Source organism: Crocuta crocuta, unplaced genomic scaffold (assembly GCF_008692635.1).
Source record: "Crocuta crocuta isolate KB4526 unplaced genomic scaffold, BGI_CrCroc_1.0 scaffold209, whole genome shotgun sequence".
Lineage (NCBI taxonomy): Eukaryota > Metazoa > Chordata > Mammalia > Carnivora > Hyaenidae > Crocuta > Crocuta crocuta.
Genome location: NW_027551566.1, coordinates 5,814,658 through 5,835,210, shown reverse-complemented (window position 1 = coordinate 5,835,210; position 20,553 = coordinate 5,814,658). Strand labels below are relative to the sequence as shown.

Sequence of the window (20,553 nt, the reverse complement as noted above, 5' to 3'; positions counted from 1 at the left end):
GTAAAAGGCCAAAGATTTATACGATCTGAAGAGAAACTAGAATATTTTTTTAGGCGTTTGTAAAGCAGTGTATTTAAAACCTCTTTCCAACACTCCTGATCGGAAAGCAGGACATCACTGAAAATTCTCTCATGACCATCTTGAATTGCTACCCAAGTTCCCTCTGAGGAGATGAGGCTTGCTTGTGGGAGTCTCAGCCTAATAATGAGCCCTGTCACAACAGAACACTGCTCTCCATCCCAGAGAGCACGTTTGAGGAACAATGGGGCACGCGTCAGATTGTGCACAGGGGGAGGTGTATCCAAATTCATTCAAAGATGAATTTTATCTTTGAAACTTGCACTCAGAACACCACCATGCCCTGGCTCTGAGGCTAGGCACTGAAGCCTTGCAGGAAGCTACGTATCTCAGCTCGTGGTTGCTCTAAGCTGTGAACCTTCTGCCCAGATTGCCAGCCATATGCTGTCTAGAGCACTAAGTGGGTAGACAGAGCCAAGTGGAGCAGAACTGGGTTTTTCTATATACAAATGTGCACAGAAGTGGCCCTGGGGGGCCTGGTACCTAGTTCATGAGTCTCCAAGCATCTCCACATTATGGACCAGAGAATCTTGTAGATGTCCACCATTTGGGAGTCGGCATGACTTAGCTACTCCTTATCCACATGCCCAAATTAATCAAGACAGCGAGGCCTGGGTGGGATCCAGACTGAAGGCGCCTACACTACTTGTGATTATAAACAAGTTTGGTGTACACATTTTACTATGTAAGCAAGACCTAGGACATGATGGGTCCTAGGTCCTAAAGAATCCTAAGTTCCTTGGATTTGTCCAACTGACTATTTATTAAGTTGACAGTGCCTCAATCTGAACTGAATAAAATTCAATTTTATTGAATTCATTTTAGCATGATTTTATTTGATGCACTTGAAATAAAAAAATAGGCATTTACTAATTTTCCTTTACTGCTTTGAATCAGTCTAAATTAACAAAGCTTCAGTTTTGTCATCTTGACTTTGACATCTGTTTTGTCTAAACTCCAGAAATTCCATTATTTGTTTAGGTGAGACTTTTCGTTGGCTTTTCAACACTCCCTCATGTTTTATTCAGATCAAGCTGCCTTAGAGTCTGGTTAGAAGTTTGTATTTCACATCCCCACTCCAGGGGCTTACCTGGTCCATCCGTCTGGAGTAGTTTTCCCACTACTTGTGACCATGGCTAGAACGGGAAAGAGAGGTTATCCTGTGCAACAGTTTCGTTCTCAGATGGGGAGACTGAGGCTCAGAGAGGTGAAATGACCCACTAACACTATAGCCAGCTTTAGCCAGAGCCAGCTAGTGCTTGAACTTCAAATCCAACACTGATTACCGAAGATGAGGATTGGAATCAAAGGGTCTTCTGATTCCTGCACTTCCCACAAACACACGTCTATTTATTCTTGCCAAGTTATTATCATATCCTGTGTCATTTCAGTGAAATGCTTGCGATGAGCCTGGCCTCAGATACAGGTCCAAAAGGGCAGGGGACAGATTATCTGGTCAGCTGAAGAAAACCACTTAGTTTACTCAGCAAACGAGGGACAATCTATAGTGTTTTGACTCCTTTTAAATGAATGACCTATGGTTAATTATTATCTCCCGGCTTCTATCCTCTAATCTGTAGGTTTAAATTCTCTGGTAGTAATTGCCTCTAAACCTATGCCTGTAATCACCGCTGCAGACAAAAAGCAAGTCTTTCTGTAGCAATTTTTAAAAGTCCTCATTTTTGTCATGTTAAACTATGATATCTAATTAGTGTAATAATAGTTTTCCCCCTTATTGGGATAATTGCATCGTTAAACATATTTTTCAAGTTAGAGGGCTCAGTTGCACAGGCATATTCTAGAAGACTGAATGCAAACACATTTTGTTACCCCATTCATTTGTGGCTTCAAATGTTACTCTAACGGCATCCACCGCAACACAAATGCTAAATTATACATTACCGATCTTTCCAAACACATTAGATAAATTTTTAAACAGACCAGTAGGGATGATCATGTTGCAAACTTAAAATAAACCGTGCTACAGGACAGATTCTATAACTTCATTTAATATTGATAGCAGCTCAATTTAAAGTTTGAAAAAGCAAATACCTTTAATCAATTTGTTGTGAATGATTATATTTTTTGATACAACTATTATACAGGTGTGTGTACATATATAAATCTATAGGTAGAATTATATACATTTCAATATATGCCACATATATATTTTTCTACTTACACTTTTTTCTCTTTAGTAAAACAAAGCAGTTTTACTGTACATGGATGTACAATGCTACATTAAGTCCTGAGTAATTTAAGGGATCATTAATAAACTACCATAAATTCTAGTCTTTCAGCCAAAGATCCAGTAGATTCTGTAACAAAAACGTGAAAAAAAATATTTAAAAATATGCATTCAGCTATGCGCTTGTTTTGTGCTTAGCGGAGAAAGCTCAAGAATGCACAGTAGCCATTTACATTTGGGAAAATTTTCTCAGATATTCAAGATTAAATATATATCCTATTTGTATGGATTTACAGACGTTTTAAGTGATGTCACCTACATCCAATTGGTCAAGCATGGAAGATCCCAGTCATGATTGGACCAAAAATCCCTTTTGCAGAATATGAAATTCTGTGTAAACATCAGTGGTCAGGCATTGTACAAAAGTTCTGACTCAAATGAGGGGAAACTAAAAAAAAAAAAACAATGAAATCACATAAAATGCTTCTCTTGGGATACAGCCAACCACATGAAAGGGACATAAAAAGTAAGATATATTTTGGCGGAAGAGGAAACCAGATGAAAGTCACTTCAGGTAGGTCTGGTAAGCTGCACACCCAGTTCGGGAGGCCCCAGGTTGGCAGCGCTCAGGGAGCCCAAGATGCGCCAGCCACGTCCATTATGCCACGGGGGACGGCCTCCCGCTGCAATGAGGAGGAAGCACTATGGGAAAAGGCCACGTTCACCGGCAATGGAGCAGTAACAGCTGCCCGTCAGGGTCACCATCAGCGAAGCGAACCATGTCAGTCCCGAATTCAGGCACTCGGTGGGCCCTGGTGAGGCGGCCCAGGCCGGCTGCTGCACGTCAGGCTGCAGAAAGGAGGAGGCTGGCCCAGACAGAGCGGGGGAGGCTGCCGCACCAGGAGGGCCACTTGGATGAGAAGGCACTGCATTGGTGGTTCCTCCATCACCCCCAGGTCTACCCCGTTCCGTGGCTGCTGTAGTCAAAGACCCCTTTCTTGAAGAACGGCGAGAACTCACAGATGGTGTGTTTGGAAAGAGTCAAGCCCACTTTGTTGATGTGGAGGGGAGACGTCACGGACTGGAGCATCACGCTGAAAAAGTCCCTGAGGTATTTCTGAGGAGGAGACAAGAGACAAAACGTGGTGAGACGTCGTCATGGGGTGGAGTCAAGGAGAGAGAAGAAATTCCAGAAACGGCCTGCCACCCACTTTGAAAGAACTCCTGTCATTAGAAACAGCACATGGGAACCTATGTGGCCTGGTCGTCACCAGACCAACCCAAGGTAATACAGCCACCACCACCATTACCCGGGTGACTTTGGCTCATAGCTGCATGGCCTCAGGTCTACCTGCAGACAAAGCCCAGAGAAATGCCGATGTAGCGCCAGGCACAGGGGTGGGGAAGTGGTCTGCTTGCCAACAACATTAACACAAGTCAATAGCCTATTCTGTAACGACTTGTTTCCCCCCAGCTTGCTTATTAAATAGAAAGGCAATTAAAAGGGGGGGGGCGGGGAAGGCTAGCCATCTGTATAATGCTAAATGTGCTGCTCACTAGCATTTTTCAATGGCACTGTAACTGTCTGATTTGGATCCTTTAAAGGAAAAGAAACACTGAGGACAAGCGGGTCAGTTCCAAGTGCTGATATTTACAAATCATTTTGCAAAACCTATAATCATCAATGAAAGGACATTCTTCCTAAGATTAATTGCTCTGAGCCCCCTGCTCTGCCCCTCCCCGTGGCTGCATGTGTTTGTCACAGCATTCACCGCCTTTTCTGGCACCGAGCAAGCAAAGCATGTCTGGGACAAGGATCCGAGACGCCGGGGATGGAATCAGACATGGGTGCAGGCAGGATGTATTAAAGGAAAAGAGGACATACAAAAATAGTTAATATATTTCAGGTCAGGCAAGTGTTATTTATAAGGGAAGATGGGACTGAATGCAGGAGGCAGGGGGTGGCTATGCCTAAGTCTTTATTACTGTCTCAGCTTGTTTTGAAAATATAAACAGTCCTATCACAAACCCTGACATTAAACATAAATAATTATGGATTCTGAGTAACAAACAAATTTATCATGGAAACACGGCAGAGGCTGAGAAGCAGTGCTTCCCAACTGGGGGCAATCTGTCCCATGAAGACACACAACAATGTCTGGACATGGTTTTGTTACTCTGGGTGGAGGTGTGGTGTGCATCTAGGCACATCCTACGATGCACAGGACAGCCCCCATGCAGGCATTAGTGCATTCCCAGTGTCACTCAGGCCACGACTGTGAAAACCTAGCCTAGCAGAATCCAGCTGCCCCTACGAATTACCAGCCTGAAATTTACTTCGGAAAGAAGACTCTCTGCTCAAGGAAAATTCATCAGCTACTTTCTTAAAAATAATGAGGACTTGGGGTGCCTGGGTGGCTTAGTCGGTTAAGCGTCCGACTTTTGCTTAGGTCATGATCTCGCGGTTCGTGGGTTCGAGCCCTGCGTCGGGCTCTGTGCTGACTGCCACCTCAGAGCCTGGAGCCTGTTTCAGTATGTGACTCCCTCTCTCTGACCCTCCCCTGCTCATGCTGTCTCTCTCTCTCTCTCCCAGAAATAAAAATATTAAAAAAAAATAATGAGGACTATTCATAATTGACATGTGTATAGTAATTTAGTTTCTAAGAATCTTCTAACATCTAATTTCTTACTGATGCATAGTCACTGTACATTCTTCAAATGGACAATCTGGTGTCGTGATCCATGCAGACACCTGGAAATCCATCCCCATGGCAAGAGAACAAAAGGCTTGTGCCGTGCCTCCACATTGCTGAGCTCACCTCATTTGATGTTATTACTGTACCCCGTCTAAAATTATCTGCTTTTATTGGTTATACCCATTTTTGGGTGAGGACCCTGTTGCTGGAGAGGCGAGCAAGGCTGGCAATCAGGAGAGGGGACTTGACAACAAGGGTTTTTAACTCAGATTCTGTCTTTTTTGTTCAATATTCCTGACTCACTGGTCTTGTGGTAATCTCTCAGGAAAGGAGCTTGAAAGAGCAATCAGGTCTAGGCAAGAAGGTGTCAAAACCAATTCCTGAAAAAATGAAGATCTTACACCAGTACTTTTTTGCATCTTAGGCAAAAGGGAACTGGACTTCAACCCCACTGGGGGGAAGGGAAGCAGAGAACAGCACCTTTTGAGGGACCTGAAGTCCATGCAACGTGGATGCAAGTGCCCATCACAGGCCACGCCAGCTGGCCAGCCAGTATTTACAATGTGATGATTACATGTGCGCAAACGGACTGTTGTGGGAAGGTCAAGAGGGAAGTGTTTTGAACAAGGATGAGGAGGAGCTTGTGCACTGAAGTGTGGGGCCGCAAGTCTTTCTCCATCTAAAGCTCCATCAGAGCCGGGCCCAGCCCGTTCCAGATCTCCCATAGGCTGTAGGAACGTGCAGACTAATGTTCACAATTTGCCGGAGATGAATTCTGACAGAATGGAAGGTATTTAAATCTGGGAGCAGATGTTGCATCCNTCATGAAAAGTGAAAGCTAAAGATATAAACAAAAGAGAAAGTACTGGAGATAATCTTCCCTGCCAGGCCACCACCATCAAGAGAAGAGTAAACCAAACTAGGTACAGGTAGTGCCTTTTTCTTTAAATGAACTCACTAGCATGTCTCCATGGAAACTTGAAATCCCGGGATCTCATTCAGCGAATTATAAACATTACAGGAGAGCTTTTTTGTTGCAAAACAAACCTCTGCTTCGCAGGATTGGACAGCCATGGCTCCCTTTATATAGACTGCTTCCTTGGCCTAAGAAAAGCTTTGATTAGAGTATTCTTTGCAGTAACCTTAATATGCTCTCAAGTGTCTAAGGGGAGGCATGGTAGCTTCGGTGCTGTGTCCAGAGCCACGTGCTTGCAGTGGGCTGGCCAACTTCTGTTGAATGACAAAACCAAAGGACTAGGTGTAGGGTGGGGGAAAGAAGACAGATCTAAACTCCCAGAAGGTTCCAGAGGTCACAGAGAGCATCTCCTTCTTCATAACCCCCGCCATACCTGGCACTCTGCCGAGCTTGGAGAAAGGGTCTGGAGAGAAACCTGATGACTGATTCTGGTGAGTTAATTTTTAAAAATTGAGGTGTGCACTGAGAAAACAGCACATGGGCACAGCCTACTGAAGTCTCCAAAAGTGAACATACCCATGTGATGAACACCTAGATAAAAATGAGACAACGTTGCTAGTACCAGGGCGGCCCGCCTCACACCCCCTCTCCCAGTCCTTTCTCCAAGGACAACGCTATCCTGATTTCTCCCGCCATCGACCAGTTTTGCCAGTTTTTGAAACTCACACTACTAGAATCACGCAGGACACTGTCTTTTGTGCCCGGCCTCCTGCGCGTAATGCGATGCCTGGGAGGTGCATACACTGTGCTGGGCATCCTTGTGGTTGGCTCATGACTGCGGCTGCACAGTATTCCGCACGTGACCATGCCCGCTGACTGCCTTTGGCAGAGAGGCCAGTGACGGTGAGCAGTTTGGTTCTTTGGAGTTCTTCTTCAGTGATGAAATCTGCCTCTACTCAATGTGGTATCTGCTGAGGCAAGTTTATCACTCTCCCTCCAATAAAGAAGTTCCCCTTTAGGATTTTAGGCTGAGGCCAAGATCAGCCAATGAACTAGAGCTCGACTATTGCATGTATTTAATATACATTATAATTGTGTATAAAATACATACTTAAATACACACATATTTACATTAGTAATTTTTGTTGCTTGTGTTTACCACGTTTTCTATAGCATCTGTGGCTGAAGGGAAAAGATGAGAGTCCTTCCTGTCAGGGCTAGCCCTCCCTGGTATGTGAAAAATAAGTCCAGAGCCAAGCTGTATCCCCAGGGCAGTACACTTTATAAAAAAGTATTACAAAAATTGAAGGACATTAGGAGTTTAAGCGGCTTAGCAGGGTCACAAGGGCAAAGGAGGAAAAGGATTTGTGAAATCCAATACCCAGTTTCTGTTTCTTTCACTTGGCATTTTCTCCATTAAAAAAGAAGAAGAAACAAAAGCAGATGAATTTAATTCGGTTGCTGTTAGGGACCACAGAGGCCCAGTACCCACCCTGGGGGTGGGCGTCCTACCTAATTCCTTGCTTCATTAAACACTCACATTAGGGCCATCGAGAATGGGCAGTTGCACCCCCTGAAATCGCATAACATTTCGGCCCTGCCTCATCCAGATACTTGGAGAATGAAAGTCAGATTAAACCCAATCCTTTTTCAGTAAGATTGCAAACCCACAGTACAGAGCAAGAAGGGGTCTGGGAGAGGGTCTGAGTATGAGTGACTGCGGGAAAGGGCAGGGACCAAACGAGGCCACAGTGAGACAGAGGGGCTGGCTGGGGGAGGGTGAGAGAGGAAGTCTGGGGATGGAAGGGAGAACAGAAGCCACAGAGGAGAGAAGGCAAATAGCACGGCAAGGTTGGAGACCAAACTCTTTGAGTTATTTATCGATTTGGAAAAAAAAAAAAAAAAGAATATATGAGGCATTTACCTAGGTTATTTACTCTTCGATACCTGGACTAACACTAAAGTATAAGGTGTTTTCTTATCGATACTTTCAGAAAATCAAGTTTAGATGGCTGATCTTGAACACATATTTCAATACTGAAGCAGAGTACCTGGATTCCAAAAAGTGACTTTCTTCTACAGTCTGCAGGAATATCTTATTGTTTTTTATTTTTGTTTTTCTTAAATGTTTATTTATTTATGAGAGAGAGCACAAGTGGGAAGAGGGGCAGAGAGAGAGAGAGAGAGAGAGAGAGAGGGAAACACAGAATCTGAAGCAGGCTCCAGAGTCTGAGTTGTCAGCGCAGAGCCTGATGCAGGACTTGAAAATTCAAACAGTTGAGATCATGACCTAAGCCAAAGCCGGACACATAACTGACTGGGCCACCCAGGTGTCTCTCTTATTATTTTTTAAAGTCAATCCATGCAAAGGCAATGAGCAGGGGTAGATGAAACTGGGAGAGACAGGCCCCCATGGGTCTGACGGAAGTGTTAAATAGGCACCTGTTTTAATCTCCACCTCCAAATAAGACAAAATTCTGCAGGGGACCAGGAGCTTTTCCAGAGGAGGCCAACAGACCACTGGAAAGATAAGGACACACAGATTGTTTGAGACATCTACACCAGGCTCCTGACCTCTCTTTTCCAAAGTAGTCCTCTTCTTCAACCCATACTTGCCATGACCACTCTGTGTATTGCCTCAGGATTGTCTCCCACGTGCACACAACAGTCCCACGTGCACACAACAGTCTGACCAGCTGCTCTGTTGCTCTTACAAGAGGCCAGTTATTAAGGCCTATCGTGATCTAGGCACACTGAGAACTTTTCATGGTATATTTCATTTACTTACCACAAGAGCTTTATGAAATAGGGACACTACATAGGACCCATCTGCTAGATGAAGAAACTGAGGACCAGGAGGCTTAAGCAATGCCCTGAAGGTCACAAAGCATAGAGGTGGGAATACCACATACATATCCACATCTTCCAGCCCTAGAGGCCGGGTCTCAATCACCAGCTTGCTGTCCAGAGTATACCATCCCACCCCCACTTTTTTTTCTTGTTTCCATGTCCCAAGTACCACTGTCTCACTGGGCAAGGTCGTCTATGCTGAGCCAGATACACTGACTTTTCCAGGCCTGAGGCTGCTCTTACAGAGACCAGGGGTCTCTGGGTTCTCTGGAGTTAATGTTCCATACGAACATGGGAAAAAGACCTCTTGCTGTGAGGCTTATACTCTTCTCCACAGAGTCCAATGTAACTCTGTTCATGCTCCAGTATCTTCCTTACAGAGCCCTGGTGGGCACTGGCCATGTTTTCATGCCCTGCTTCCTTTTTCCTTTCCAAATAGCACTCACATTCCCTTCTGAAAAAATAGCTTTCCCTTCTTTGGGAATTGGTTATCTAGCTGACTTACCGCATAGGCCTGCTGAGTTTTTCCCATTCATATTCTGGGATGGGTACCTCATAGCCAAAGAGCTACTGGAGAAGCCACTTGGAGTCGGCTGGAACCAGTCTCTTACTGACAGCACAGCCATTGCCATAGAGCATTTTCTAGAGTGTAAGGAATTCAGGGACCTCTCTCACAGAGGGGCAGCTTCAGGAGAGCCTTTGGTCTGGCCATTCCCAAGCTAGGGAGTGGATGAGCCCATTTGCTTACAAAGGCCACAGTGATTTTCTACTGTTTGCGAACAAGTTAACTGACATTAACCCTTGAAGCACTGGCAGGTAGTAGGCACCAGTCAGGACCAGAGAAAAACTTCCACCTATACCACATCCAAGCTCCTGGGGGTGGGGGGTATTGTCTGTAGTCCCATCAAGATCTGCCCAAGGTGCCCTTCTCTTAGGAAGAGGTCAATTCTAGGAGGCTTTAGTGAGAAACACTTCAGATGGGTCAGTGCCTCCTAGTGGTGCATGCCCAGCCAAGCGTTAGCCTGGAAAGCTCTTGCCCAAGCCCTGATATATACACACAGGCCAATCTTCAAAATCCCAACCCCATTTCAAAATACAACAACTAAATATTATTAATCTTTTGAACCAAAACACAGGCTAATATGGTCTATTGACTGTGTTAATGAGTTCTGAAAGGTGAAACGCACTCCCTACAGCAATACATGGCAATTCAGCAAGAAGTTAGTTGATTATTTTAGAGCTTTAGCTTGGTACCTCAATCGATACACTGCATCAGGAAAAAAAAATTGAAACTATAATGTGCTGCTACATGCTAATTTCATTTTTATTTCATTCTTGATGAAGGTCATTTTGTTAACATGATTCATGTGTGACCTACAATATAATTTCAGGCTCCACTCTAGCTGAAAGGAAAAGTACTTAAGTCACTGGAATGACCTAGCTAAAAAGCTGGCCTTTAGATGGCCTCTGCTGGGTTGTTCTTTTCAACTCTGGAGCTTCTGGATGAAATGCTAGTCTGGTCATTGGGACTGACCATGTGCTCCATAGTCCTTCCAGGCAAAAACCTACATGATCAGCAAGCAGGGAGTTTAGTGGTGTGGCCCTTCTCGTCTTGCAGCCATTTCCTTTCAGGTCTGGGATCTGGAAAGGAGGGAAGATGGAGTGGTATCCAAACTCAGCAAACTGTATGAACAAGGGAGTAAGTAAGGCCAGCATGTGCAGGACTCTGTGTGGGGAACAGCAAGACTTGAAGGAGAACGTGGAAGGCCCGGATCCTGGATTTGGATCTTCAGGCACTTTGTACAAAACACATCCCAGTTCATGAGCTCTGGGGACCCCTAAGACATGCTGAGGTGGAGGAGGACAGATATACGTATCCTGTTTACAGATGAGGAAACTGAGATCCCAAAAGGCAGTGGCTTAGCCAATGTCAACAGACTAGAGAGGCTGACAAACAACTTGCTCTTCAAATTCAGGAGAAAGTCAGATGGCTTAATGTCACTTACAAGGTGCAATCCCTTAGCCTGAAAGGTAATGAATACATGTACATGTAAACACAGCCCTTCTCTATGGGGATCTCCATGCCATGCTCATGCAGACACTCAAGAGTTTACTCTGTGTGTGTGTGTGTGTGTGTGTGTGTGTGTAGGCGCACACACAGAGAATGCATGGGTATAGAGGGCCTCAAGCATTAGAAAGAGCTTACATTCTTTATTTTTTGCCTCCCTTCCTTCTGCTTTAATGATCAGGGGGATAAAGTCATGACTATTTAGGCTACTAAAAAGCATGTTTTAGTAGGGCTCATGACTGTAAGTACAGCCTGCTGCTCATTTCATAGGCACACATCACCCAGCTGTGCCACTCTCATGATTTCCCCGGTCATCTCATTGTTGTGGAGCCCCTTCATCTCACAAAATTTTAACATAAATTCATAATGTAATTTAAAGTTATTGAAATTATTAAAACGTACTTTAAAAATGGGCCTTATCCACCTCTCCACTGTGACATATTAACAGAGAAGACAGTTCACTGGAATTCCTCATTTCCAGAAGCCATTAGCCATGGTGGCGGCTTAAAGATAACGATCAGTCTATTTCATTTACCTTGTAGCACCTGGAAAATTCATCCTTGACTGATGGGCTCCAAAGACCAATCAAGCCGGGACGGAGATATGCTGGGATATTTCTAGACATGAGAGAGGTCTGGTCACCACTGGCCATGGGTCATGAATCAACCTCCTACCAGTGGGGTCAATAATAACTCACTCAAGTCTTACCAGTTCTAAACTCTCATAAATTCTAGTCGACACCTCTCTCTGGCAATTTAGGAATCCTACAATTGGTCTCCACTGGACCAAAAATGCTGGGTTCCTTTCCTGACATGCCCCTAAATGTCCTCTACACTCTGATGAAATTAGGACAGTTTGATTCAAGCAACTCATCCATCCACCACAGTTACCGCACACCTGCTCTACATGGAGCAGCGTGCCAGGCACTGGGTGTCCAACGTTGACTAAAACAGACACAGAGCCTGTGCTGAAAAGGAGCCTGGGCTGCCCTACGCCATCTCCTCACTGTCCAGAATCATTCATCTAAATCCTACTTGTCTTCTAAGGATTGGATCAAGGTTTGTTCTTTGTTGGCTCCTCTCGGGACTTCATTCACGCACCCAACAAAAATTTATTGAGAGCCATGCTGCTGAGGATTCAGTAGTGAATGAGGTCAGTTCTCATTCTGAGTAACATGCAGGCATTCCAGGGAGCTGGGACAAGTAAAGCACTGATTAAAATATGGAAGGAGATGATTTTGGAGCACACAGAAGAGGCATCCAGCCTAGTCCTGGGAACTGGTGACATTTCTGCCAAGAGCTGAGGGATGAGTGAGAATCAGACAGGTGGAGATACTGGTGGAAGATACTGAAGAAGCCTATTCCAGTCAGTGGGGAGGGTATGGGTAAAGCCTCACGGCGATGACAAACAGCTTAGGGTTCTACCAAGAGGCCAGCATGGCTGGACCACACACTATGTGGGGCTCATTTAGTGCGGGGGACACCCTTCTGGGATGTACTGCTCACTGGATAGGCTCTCCACGGGTCCTCATGCTGTGGCTTTCCCGCATCTCTTCTCTCTGATCCCATAGATCCCGCCAGCCTTTTGGCACAGCCTATGTCTTGTGTTCACCAAGAGAAAACACTAGAGGTAAAGCAGACAGTGAAGGAGTCACCTTGCAGACTCCGGTGCCCCAGCTGAGCCCAGTTCCTAGTGGAGCCATGATCCGAATGCAGCTATGTACGTGGCCTGACCTGATACCTGACATTTGGAAAAGATGAACCACTTGGCCAAGCCCTGCCCAAATTCCAGACCCACAGTATCACAAGCAATAACACGGCAGTTGCTTTAAGGAAGTTGAGTTTTGGGGTAGTTTATTACGTGGTGATAGATAACCAAAATAGATGTGCGTGGGAAGAAGGTAAGGGATGAGGGAGTCCATGAAATTAGTCAAAGCGGAGTAGAAAAGTCTCATTGGTTTTTATTTATAATTTACGGCTAGCCATAAATCACAGTCCTATTCGACTCCATGCTACTAACCTCTTCCAACCTTTTTAATATTTCTAATGAATAATTCTGTCTTAGCAGGTACTTCTTTTCTATCCATCCTAGGTTTTAAAGTAAATACCTGAAATAAGTAGTCATCATTTGAAATATGGCATTTATTTCTTGATTTTATAGAGAATTCTGAGAGCTCCCAGTTAAAATTCATCAGGGTGAAAATGTTAGTCTGTGATTACAGAATTGGAACTATTCATTACAGCTATTCAGAGAATCTACTTTATGAGCTTAATGACATAAGCATATTGTATTGAATTATTATGGTACTGCATCAGTTGGACTCATAAATTTAATATACTCAGTCTGGGTCACATATTCTAATAAAATCCAGCGAGCTTTAAACATTTTATAAGGAATGTGCATTTAAAGTCATGTGATACTCAGTTTTTACAGGTTGGCATCCCTGCTTAGGGTATGAAGTGAGCTTCAATGATCACGACCACCCGGTCTGGTAGACCAGCAAGCTCAGGGGGAGACCCTACAAACAAACAGGCCCATTAGAAAGCTCCAAATCTATCATTTCTGGCTGTGAAGCTGGTTGAGCTTTTCTCCAGAACCCAAGGAGATATCAGACCCATCTTTTCAGTGCATAAAGGGAAGAGGGCAACTAGCTGAGGCTCATCTTGAGCCACAGGCAATGGCATGTCAGCTGTCAGGGCGCATGTGAACCCGCTTCCAGGCGGTCTAACAGGCCCCACTCTCAACCCCATTCGGCCGAAGAAAATATGGGAGGATGGACGCTGTGGAGAAGTGCTGCTGCCAAGGCTCGCTCTGGTTCTTTGACTTTTGCTTCCTGGATCTAGGTTAAGAGATTGGGAACAGTCTCCCACAGAGGCACGGCAACTCAACTGTCTCAGCATCCAGGCGGGGAGGGCAGAAAAGCATCTGGCCATGTGGACCACATGACGGCTGGAGACCTACCCTCATGTTACGAGCCACATCCTGGGCACCCAGTCACACAGCAGCCACCACGCCGGGCACGGGGGACATTACCATGCTGGGTTCCAGATTAAGTCATGAAACTCTTCTGCCCCTCACTTTCCTCATCTGATGATACTGCTTTGTAAATGAGAAGACGAAACGAGCAGTCTGTCAGGTGCTAGGGCCCAAGTCACAGCATGAATTAATGTTAGGTAGGTGACATTATCATCTATGCAGCTTTGTCCTTGCAAGTTAATCTGCAAATATAATCATTTTCTTCTCTTTTAGATATTTAGGGACATGTGGGCTTAAAATGTGTTAGTATTTAATGCTTTAATGTTTTTCCCTTCAAAGGAAAGTGGAAGGCAGCAAGTCTGGCATTCTGGCACATCTTTTTTTCCCAAAGTCACCTCCTTTCAGATACTGGCAGACCCTTTATTTCAAAAATTGCTTTAAAGTAAGAAAGAGTTAATGTGTTTCTCGAAGTGGGGAATCATGTTCATATGTTTAAAAATCTAGGCTATACCAGGCAAATTAATTATGCCCCCAAAGCTCATTTTGATATATAGTTTGGATACTGAGAGTCTGAAAAATGTTCTCTGGGGAAAGAAAGAACTATTCTTTGTTTCTCAGCTTATGGTTCCTTCTTGCAGTGTATACATCTTCAAAGAGGGTCTGGGCATTTTGAGGAGGAAGACTGCTCCGAATGACCAGTGTGACCGACAGACTTTCAAATGAGAATCTCGCTGCAGGGTACTTCTTGGCTATATTTAAACTCAAATTCAAAGAAACAGGTCCCCAAAAGCTTAAGAATCAGGAAGTAGTTGCACATTCATTACTGGCATCCCAAAGTCTCCCTGTTAGTAGAAGCCAAGCACTGGGACATGGTGTGATGCTTCAGGACCCCTGCATGACCATCTCGCTCCTTTCTACCATCCGTGCAGGTGGTTGAGGAGGGCCATCCTCTCTCTTTAATGTTTGACCTGAGGTCACTTCTATGTTGATGACAAGTTTTCTCAGGCTGGCCTTGGACTGGGCCATCCCTGAATACCAATGAGTCCCTGAATTCCAGGGCAAAAGGGTCAGCTCTTGAGACTAGGAGGGAAGACCCGTTGCCTCCTTTTTGTTCTCTGGACGAGGGGCCCCTGATGGTCCCTGGGAGATTATTTGCCTTCCAGATTATCTTCCTGCCTTGGGAGTTATTCCTCAGTGTCCACACATTGCCCTACATTCCAGGAGGGAGCTGTGGTCATGCCCCAGGTGTGATGAGGCCTGTGGCCCCAAGTGGTGGGCCTGTGACCCCACCCCACGGAGAGGATTAGCTGGGGATTTGGATTATCCGCACCAATGATCCCCTTCACTGGGGACAATGATGGAGGCTTGACTATGTCTGCGAAGCTGGAGACGGGGAGAAAAGGCAGACCGAACCTTCTCTAATATAACATCTCTAATTCTAAAAAAGGGTGGCGTAGGTGTAGCTTTTTAAAAGTTCCTTCACCAAACAAATATCTTCCACACAATTTAGTATCGAAGTTGAAAAATATATACATTGAAAACCTGTACCTCCTGCACAGCACTTTGCTCATGGAAGACACTGTCTATTAGGTGCCTGATGCAATGGATACTGGGGATTGTTACTAAATCCCACTGAAAAACGAGAAGACTGGGTTTTCTCTCCTGGGTTTTCTCTCCTTCAGACCTTCCCTCATAGCAAAATTTCACAGATTTATTGTATCTTCTCTCTCTTGAACAAGGGATGTTTACTAAATTACTGTACAGAAGGAGTCTATCCAATCTTAATTTAGGCTTCAAAGCTCAACTTTAGAAGCTCTTCAAACTGCCTTGGCCTCTCTCCAAATCTGAGAAGTTGTTGCAGAAGAGAAGTTGGAAGGGTTGCCGGCTGGGCAGTGGATGAGGCAGGCGCTGTCTTGGAGATGTGTGTCTGGCTCCGTCCCCCACAATGAACCTGAACCTGTGTGAGCACCAGCCTTTCAGCTGTCACAACTTTTACGGCTCGAGATTGTTCTCAGCTGAGAGGCACTGAAAGCAATGTGGTACAAGTTAAAATGGAGTCCTGGCAAAATGTGGAAAGAAGATCATGTAGATCAAAGGGAAATCACACCAGCTGGGGGATCTCGGAGAAAGCGATGGGGCCATTTAAGCTAAGACACAATGGGATAATTTGGGCTGATTTGACATCCAGTTGCTGTCACAAGGAAACTGCCTTCCAACGTAAGAAATGTCAGTTTGTATTGACTGAGCTATTACTTTGGTTGCCCAGTCCTTTGAATAAGAAACTGCAAATAAATGCAATGTTGGAGGATATATAAGCAATAGAAGTGGCAAAGAAAAGGTGAAGCAGAAACAGACACCAAAAAGCACAAATACCTCAGCCTATGGATAGTTAGGGAAGATGGCCTTCTTACTACTCAGAGCACTTTATCCACAGAGCTCTGAAATAAAAGCTCTGCGATCCACTGGGGCTTTGTTTCCAGTAGGCTAAAATATCAACGGAGAAAGGGGCGATGGCTTCATTTACTGCCATTTTCAATTCTGATTAGCAGATGCTTTCTTGATTTTCATAGCAGTTTCTTAATTTTACTTATAAATACTATGAAACAGGTGATCTCAATTAGGAAACCAATTAGGCACAGTCTTAATTTTTTTTGGTTGCCTGGAATGAATATTATATATGTAAATATAACTGCATTGCAGTGAATTCCTGGGAACAGAAATAAGTCTATCTAAAAATGGATGGGAGCTTAACACGGGCAAACAATAAAGAGAAAAAGTTGAGTGAAACTGGGACAAACTGATGTTTTTACCCATTTCTCCCTCCCAAATATTGTCTCAAAGGACTGCACCATATGCTATGATTCATTACTGTTATGAAATATAAGTGACAAATACAGAAAGAAAAAAAGCATCATCCAAGGGTAAAAAAATTACCTGAATCCTAAAATAAAGATACAGTTTTCAAAAGTAACAAAGGACAGTACAGAGGTTCACTGGCAAAGGCCACAGTAAGCACCTTTAATAAAAGTGCAATTTACTTGGAAAACAAATCTAAATAAATGGAGTTAAGGGAATCAAAGCATCTTCAAGAAAGCCGAATTTAAATGTATAAAAAGAGAAAGGATGACTTCCAGATGTTGATATAAACAGTGAACTAATAGAGACTGGACAGAGAAAGTGGTTCTTATTTTTAAAGTTTTATTTTCTTAATTTATTTAGAGAAAGAATGAGCGATTGGGATGGGGGGGAGAGAGAGAGCGAGAGAGAGAGAGAGAGAGAGAGAGAGAGAGAGAGAGAATCCCAAGCAGGCTCCGAGCTCTCAGCGCAGAGCCTCACTCAGAGCCTGAACTCACCAACTGTGAGATCATGACCTGAGCTGAAGTCGAGAATCGGACGCTTAACTGACTGAGCCATCCAGGAGCCCTAAGAGAAAGTGGTTCTTAAACACACACACAAGAAGAATTCTGTGGATGCCTTCTGGGCTGCTGCAACAAAGGGAATGTATGACAAGGAGCTGTACAGATGTCAATGGAAATAAATATAATTGATCATTTCAGGAAGTAAGAAGCTAGGCCTTCAGGTTTGTAACAGCACTAGAAGGTGCAAAAGTAACGGGCACAATGTTAAAACAAGGTCAGGAAGAATGAGGCGGGCCACATTGTGCAGTGCTTCTCAAACACTTTGTGGAGAAGGACCAACTGAAGAGCGGGGAGGGAGTGGAGGGGGAGGTGAGAGAGACAGAAAGAAATGGCAAATAGAAGACACAGGAAAATTCAAGGAGGACCAGACCAGGGGGCTCAACACAACAAACGGGATTCCAGAAAGAAACAAGAGGAAAAAACCTTACAGGAGGAAATCATCACAAAAACCTCCTAGAGAGAAATAAAGGACACGAGAGAGAGAATGCACAGGGAGTGTTCAGCAAAACTCAGGGGCTGTTCACCAAAGGAGAATCAGGAAAACTCAGAAACCTGGGGACAGGGGAAGCTTTTGGTAAGGGTCAGAGAAGTATTATGTTACATACAGAGGACCAAAAATCAAAATGGTGGGGGCACCTGGGTGGCTCAGTTGGTTAAGTGTCCAACTCTTGGTTTTGGCTGGGGGTCATGATCTCATGGTTCATAGTTTGAGCCCGTCAGGCTCCATGCTGATGCTGGAGCCTGCTTGGGATTCTCTGTCTCCCTCTGTCTCTCTGCCCCTCCTCCACTTGCGCTATCTCTGTCTCTCTCAAGATAATGTGAAAAATTAGAAGGAAAAAAAAAAGAAGCAATACACAAATGCAATTTTAGTCTGTAGGAAAATACCAAAAGGTATTGCAAGGGTTGCTGCTAGGGAAGGAGAATCGAATGCCTAGGAGGCAGAAGACTGCTTTCCGAAAAGCCTAGTAGAACTATTTGAGCATACCCATAATTGGCACTGATTTTTTTTTTAAAGTTTTAAAATCTCTCTCTCATTGGAAAAATGGTCAAAAGGGATATATGCCCACTGTAAGAGCAATTACCTCTGGGCAAGTGCCTCTGTTTCAGACCCTGTGAAAGCAGAGACAGAGGGAGATTACTTACAGATGATCTTGGACGCAGAGGCAAAGGGGTGGGAAAAGGAGGTGGCCAATACAGGTTACTGTCCAGGGCAGGACTTGGTCCTGCTGGGGACTCTTCGAGAGTCATGTAGACTGTGCTTCTGAATCATCTGTAATGGCGGGAGGCAGGCATTTATCCATATTTTGGTCTCTCACTATAGGAGACGCACCTGCAGGCCTCACTTTCCTCTAACCTCTAGGCTGCAGCCTGAGGGAGAAATAGAGAGAGAGAGAGAGAGAGAGAGAGAGAGAGTCCTGGGGTACCACAGCACATAGTAGGGCTGTTCTCCAGGGCCAGGGCCAGAACCATGGGAAAGTCAAAGGGACACAGAACAGCACACAGCATGTGTTTGCTACAGGATGGGACTGGGGTTGATGGTGATTAGGGGGATCCTGGCTTTAGATGTGAAGAGAGAGTCCTTCACTTAGTGCTGCCTGCTAACCAGCCTGGAAAGCCAGAGTGATGGTGGGGGGGGGGGGGGGAAGAGAAAGGGACGGGTGTGGGTACTCTTTGCTCTTGGCTCCAGCAGCTCTATTCCCTCCCCAGCATTTGTTCTTAGTCTTCAGCATTTTTAGTTTTCTGGTGAGGACTTTTTGATTCACAGCAAGCTTACTCGTTATCTTCTCAGGGACGAACAAGCATTTTTAAAGAATTTAAAATGCATGTTTTATTGCAACCTTAGGCGATAAGACTGAGGTGACTGTGGCTCATGCACTGGGCCTAAGTCAGTTCATGGTTAAAATGATTCCAGAGCATTCAGAAGATAAAGACCTACAAATTAGCTCCCAGCCTGCCCTGTATCTTAGCTAACATCCACTCGGCTGGACTGTGGTGTCTCTACAGGAGCTGCCAGCACTAGGGGAACCGGGCCAGGCTGCAGTCATTTCCAGAAACTTCTATGTTCTGTTTTCACAGCAAAAACGGATTTTTATTTTATTCTGATACTTCCATACATCTATATACAATATTGAATTATATCTATTGATATCTCCATATACATCAATATGCTTATTCTATCTTATACCTATATAACTATATTTATAACTATACCTATATCTGTATGATGTAATCTATAATGAAATCTATTAACTATATCTTATACCACATTTTATTTTATAATGACACCTTAATGCATGAAGAATTTCTCCAATAAGACTCCAATGAGTCTTAACAAGATTGCTCCTGCATTTAAAACAACAGTCAGGGGGCACTAAATGGTTAACTGATTGTGCCAGGAAGGGACTAAGAACCTCACGGGGTGGGGGTGGGGGGCATTCTTTGATTTATACTGAGGGGGAAGAGAAAAATAGTAGCCTCTGGCAGACATGAGCAACCATAACCCAATAAACAGGGATACTAGCAGAAACTGATGATACAAACATGTCACTATCATATATGTGATTCAAAACTGTCACGGATTCCAAAACAATTAAAAAAAATTTTTTTAACATTTATTTTTGAGAGACAGGGAGAGACAGAGCACGAGCAGGGAAGGCACAGGGAGAGTAGGAGACGCAGAATCTGAAGCAGGCTCCAGGCTCCGAGCTGTCAGCACAGAGCCCGACGCAGGGCTCGAACCCGTGAATAGTGAGATCATGACCTGAGACGAAGTCGGACATTTAACCGACTGAGCCACCCAGGTGTCAATTTTAATACCATGGGCATCATCAGCAGGTGGTCAATATTTTCTCAACCATCAACTGTGTGCCTCTCAGGTATGGCTACTCTTTTCCCTACTTTTAGCTCTATTTCTGTGTGATGCTTCCCCCTGGGGCCTGGGAGCTAATTAAGTGCTGCAGCTTAAAAGACCTCTCCTTCTCATCTGTGTTGTGCCGCAGCATGAATGTGAGGCGTAAGGGGAGACAGATGAGGAAATGTTAAAATGGTATTTAATTAAGCAGAGTAAACAATAAGGTCAGTAGCAATTTGAAGCTGACATCTGTCTGCGAATAAGCAGGCAAGCTACCTCCAGGTACGGGCGACAGAGAAGTAAGCTTATGCTGCAGGCTCCTCTGGTCCATGCCACTTGTAATATCCTCTTCTGTTTCAGAGGCAATGAGACATTTAATAAAAGAAAACAAATAGCAATGCCGCACTATATCTAGGAGGAGAGGAGGAATAACCCTCCAGCTGTTTAACACTGCAATGTTCAGGCTTCATTTCATTTTGCTTCTAAGAAAAACCAGGGAAATGAAAAATGT

The 20,553-nt window shown here is 44.4% G+C and overlaps 1 protein-coding gene across 1 annotated transcript in view; it reads right to left on the bottom strand.

Annotated features, from left to right (window-relative positions):
* Positions 1-2,154: 2,154 nt before the first annotated feature.
* KIF16B (kinesin family member 16B) overlaps positions 2,155-20,553 on the bottom strand; it is a 290,249-nt gene continuing 271,850 nt past the window's right edge. Inside the window, exon 26 of the mRNA XM_077750214.1 lies at positions 2,155-3,383. Within this exon, the coding sequence (XP_077606340.1) occupies positions 3,225-3,383 (159 nt within the window). The 3' untranslated portion in view covers positions 2,155-3,224. The remainder of the gene's footprint in view (positions 3,384-20,553) is intronic.